Below are 3407 nucleotides of genomic sequence, written 5' to 3'. Positions count from 1 at the left end.
TCAGTACACAACACTCACCGCACCCGCCGTCAGCACCGCGTGCATGCCACACCAGCACGTACTGCATGACTGCACCACACTGCAGTAGCCATGCTGCCCTGTACCGCCTGCCACCACTTGTCCCTAAAAAAGGACCACTTTGATTTACATGAAGCACTGGCCTGCATCCGATCCTGCACACAGCCACTTGACACCCCCGTGATAGCCACACGGCGAGCCAGACAAATACACAGGGTGCATCAAGGTGTCCCGGCCCTCTTCCAGGCGGACAAAACGGGGCAGCACTGCCGAGCACAGGCAGAACGTGTCCACTAAGGTGCATTTGGCAGCACCGCGATTTCCAATACACGAACGTGACTGCACCAAATCTCAGCGACCCGTGCCGAAGGGCACGGCGGGTCAGCAGAGATGCGCCTGCCGCTGTGATTCGGCCGTGTGTGCATTCAGGGGTTGGCGCGGGGCAGCTGGCCCCTGGCCAACCGCTGAGCCCACAGACTTGCCAAGCGGCCGTGTGGAACTCTCTCTGAAAGAGACACAAACCTACAGCAGGCGACGTGGCTGCGCTGGTCGTCTGCTGCGCAGGGGCGGCCGTGGCCGCGGGCGTGGGTACATGAATACAAACGGCGCACCGGATGGGTACAAGGGCTTGTGTGGCAAAGTTAGAAGTGCAAGGTGGGGCCAGCGTCGGCGCCGGTCGACCGCCACTGTGCTAGGTGCAGTGCACACATGTGTGCGTGGACAGACAAAGCCGCAGCCGGTGAGGCACAGATGGGGCCCGGCTAGCCGGCGCCGACGCCAGCCGACCATGCACAGGCCGGCGCCAGCCCCTTGCGGGGCCCTGTGCGGGCGGCCGGCAGCTAGGGAATCAGAGAAAATGACTGATTTTTTCCCGAGGTGCATGTACATTTTGGGAGACGCGCGGCGGATAGGTAGCCCTGCCGTAACCGCGACTTGCAGGGTTGTAAGGGAGGGGCTGCACTGCGCTGACAACAGACAAGCCCAACTCTGATGACCGTGCTATGTGGCCCGCGGCGACGCAACAGGCACGCTGGGCGCGCCGCAGGACGCCACGCCCCCGCGTTTGCGTTGGCGCCAACCGGTGTGCTGTCCTCGCGGCGGCGGCCCATCTTTTGGTGGAGAATGCGACAAAGGGGGTGGAAAATTGCGACAGGTGCACAAGGCAAGATATCAAAGAGAATGCAGAACTACGACGAGCAGTCCTGAAAGAGCCAACCAAAGAAGATGGCGAGCGACATGTGCGCGTGCCGCGGCAGCAGCAGGGGCGCGCGCTGCGGCGACCATGATCCCGCAGGTCCGCACCAAGCAGGCGCCGCCGGCTACTGCAGGCCGAGGGTCGTCTGCGATTGCTCGCCCCGACGCTTGCCGCTGCAATGGGAGGATGGATTCGCATGAGGCGGCCGTAAAGTGCAGCGGCTGTTGTGAGGGGCGCTACAGCAGGTCGTCGGGTAGCAAGGCCGCAGCCTGGTCCGCAAAGGCAGCAGCCAAAACGGGACCGCTCCCGCTGTTGCAGCCACCGCGCCCGCCCGCGCGCGCCCCGATTGGCGCCGAAAGCGGGGCCGCCGCTGGCGCCGGCGAGACCACTGGGTCGGAGCCCCAGCCGTCTGAGCCTCCCCAGACCGCGTCGTCCGCGCCGCCGCTGCTGCTCCATGAGCAGCTGCTGGGCAGCTGCCCCCGCGGCCGTGCCTGCCGCGCCGCAGTATCCTCTGAGGCGCCCCCCGACGCGCGGTGGCCGCAGGGGCCGTCCCCTGATGACGGCGTGGAGCAGCGCACGGCAGCTACAAAGCAGCTGCCGCCACCCTGGAACTCCCCACGCAGGTGCTCAAGCAGCGAGTCGCTCAGCACGTGCGGGGTATCCTCCCCCGCCGCGGCGCCAAGACCGGCGGCCCGGTGGCCCTGAGGCGGGTCCGGCGGTGCCACAGAGACGGAAGGCAGGCAGGCGGCTGCGGCGAGCAACCCCAAATCGAGATCTTCCTCCGGCGCCGGCTCCAGGGGAACATTGGATTCAACGCTGGCGCCCGCCGTGGCCATGCACTGCATTGCATACAGCAGCCTGGCGTCCAGCGCCCTCCCAGCCCCGGCCCCACCGCGCGCAGCTGCAGCCGCCGCCGCGATGGCGGCCGCCGCTGCGCTGGTCGCGACCTCTGGCCCGAGGCCGCCGCCGCCGTCGCCACCGAGCGGCGCCCCGAGCGCGAGCCGCAGCAACGCGGGCGGCGGCACGCCGAGCGCCGCGAGCGAAGAGACCCACCTCGCGCGCTCGGCGGCGACCGCGGCGGCGGCGGCGGCGGTGACGGCGCGGCTGAGCGCGGCCGCCTCGTGAGCTGCGGCGTCGCAGAGCACGCTCGCCAGCTCGCGGCTGTGCAGGGCGTGCAGGCGTGCGGCCTCCTCTCGCAGCTGCGCGTTCTGGCTGCGCAGGCGGCGCACCTCGTCGGCGGCGGCGGCCTCGGCCTCGTGCTGCTGCTGCTGCTGCTGCTGCTGTGGCGGCGCCTGTGAATCCGAAGGCGCCGATGGTGGCGGTTGCTCGTGCTGCTGCTCCTGGTCCTGCAGCAGCTCCTGCTGCTGCTCCTGCTCCTGCTGTTGCTGCTGCTCATGTTCTGCCTGCTGCTCCGGCTCGCGCTCCTCACATCGCTGCAGCAGGGCCGGCGGCTTTTGCTGCCCTGCCGCGGCCCCGGGCTCCGCCAGCCCCTCCTCACCCACACCCTGGGCCCTCAGCGCCAGGTCCTGAGGAACAGGCAGCGGCCGCTCCTGCGGCCGCGGCGGCACACCACTCGCTTCAAGGGGGCCGGGCGGCGCCGCCGCTGGCGGACCCGCCAGCAGCTTCGCCCACGTTTGCGGCGGTGCCCCTTGCACCCGGCCGCCAGTAGTCGGCCCCGCGGTAGAGGGCGCCAGACGCGGCGCGCGCGCCGCGGCGGTGGCGGCGAGGGGGGCGCCACCGTCCCCAGCCGGCGCCGCCGAGCCTGGCGCCAGGCACGGCTTGTGTGCCTGTGCAGCACCGGCCCACGCCTGCGCCCGGGGGCGTGGCTCTTGCGCGGCGGCGAAACGAGGGGTGCAGCTTGTGCTGAGGCAGGAAGGCTGCTGTAAGCCGCCGCCGCCACCACCGCTGTGTTGCGTGCCGTGCCGCGCACGCGGCGTGTGCGTGCCGCACTCACGCCCGCTCGCCGCGGCCGCCTGCTCGGCCGTCCGCTCGACCGCCCGCTCTAGCACCGCCGCAGGCGCCCGCCTGAGCTTCGGCGGCGGCTTGGCTGGCGCCGCGGCGGGCTGGGGCCACGCCGCGGCGTCGGGCGGTGGGGTGGGGCTGCAACCTGCGGCAGCGGCGGCTGCGGCTGCGGCTGCGGCGGCAGCCGCGGACAGGGCTTTTCGATCTGCCCTGGTCTTGACAGACTCCCATC

The 3407-nt window shown here is 70.6% G+C and overlaps 1 protein-coding gene across 1 annotated transcript; it reads right to left on the bottom strand.

The window, feature by feature from the left end:
• Positions 1-1449: 1449 nt before the first annotated feature.
• On the bottom strand, positions 1450-3406 carry MNEG_9725 (hypothetical protein; the record flags this gene model as incomplete). The annotated part of the gene is made up of 2 exons (XM_014041801.1): positions 1450-2763; positions 3401-3406. 2 exons carry the CDS (start codon positions 3404-3406, stop codon positions 1450-1452), a joined length of 1320 nt encoding a protein of 439 aa, XP_013897255.1.
• Between the last annotated feature and the right edge of the window lies 1 nt (position 3407).

Source organism: Monoraphidium neglectum, assembly GCF_000611645.1.
Source record: "Monoraphidium neglectum strain SAG 48.87 unplaced genomic scaffold scaffold02041, whole genome shotgun sequence".
NCBI lineage: Eukaryota > Viridiplantae > Chlorophyta > Chlorophyceae > Sphaeropleales > Selenastraceae > Monoraphidium > Monoraphidium neglectum.
This window is presented reverse-complemented; position numbering and strand designations above follow the sequence as displayed.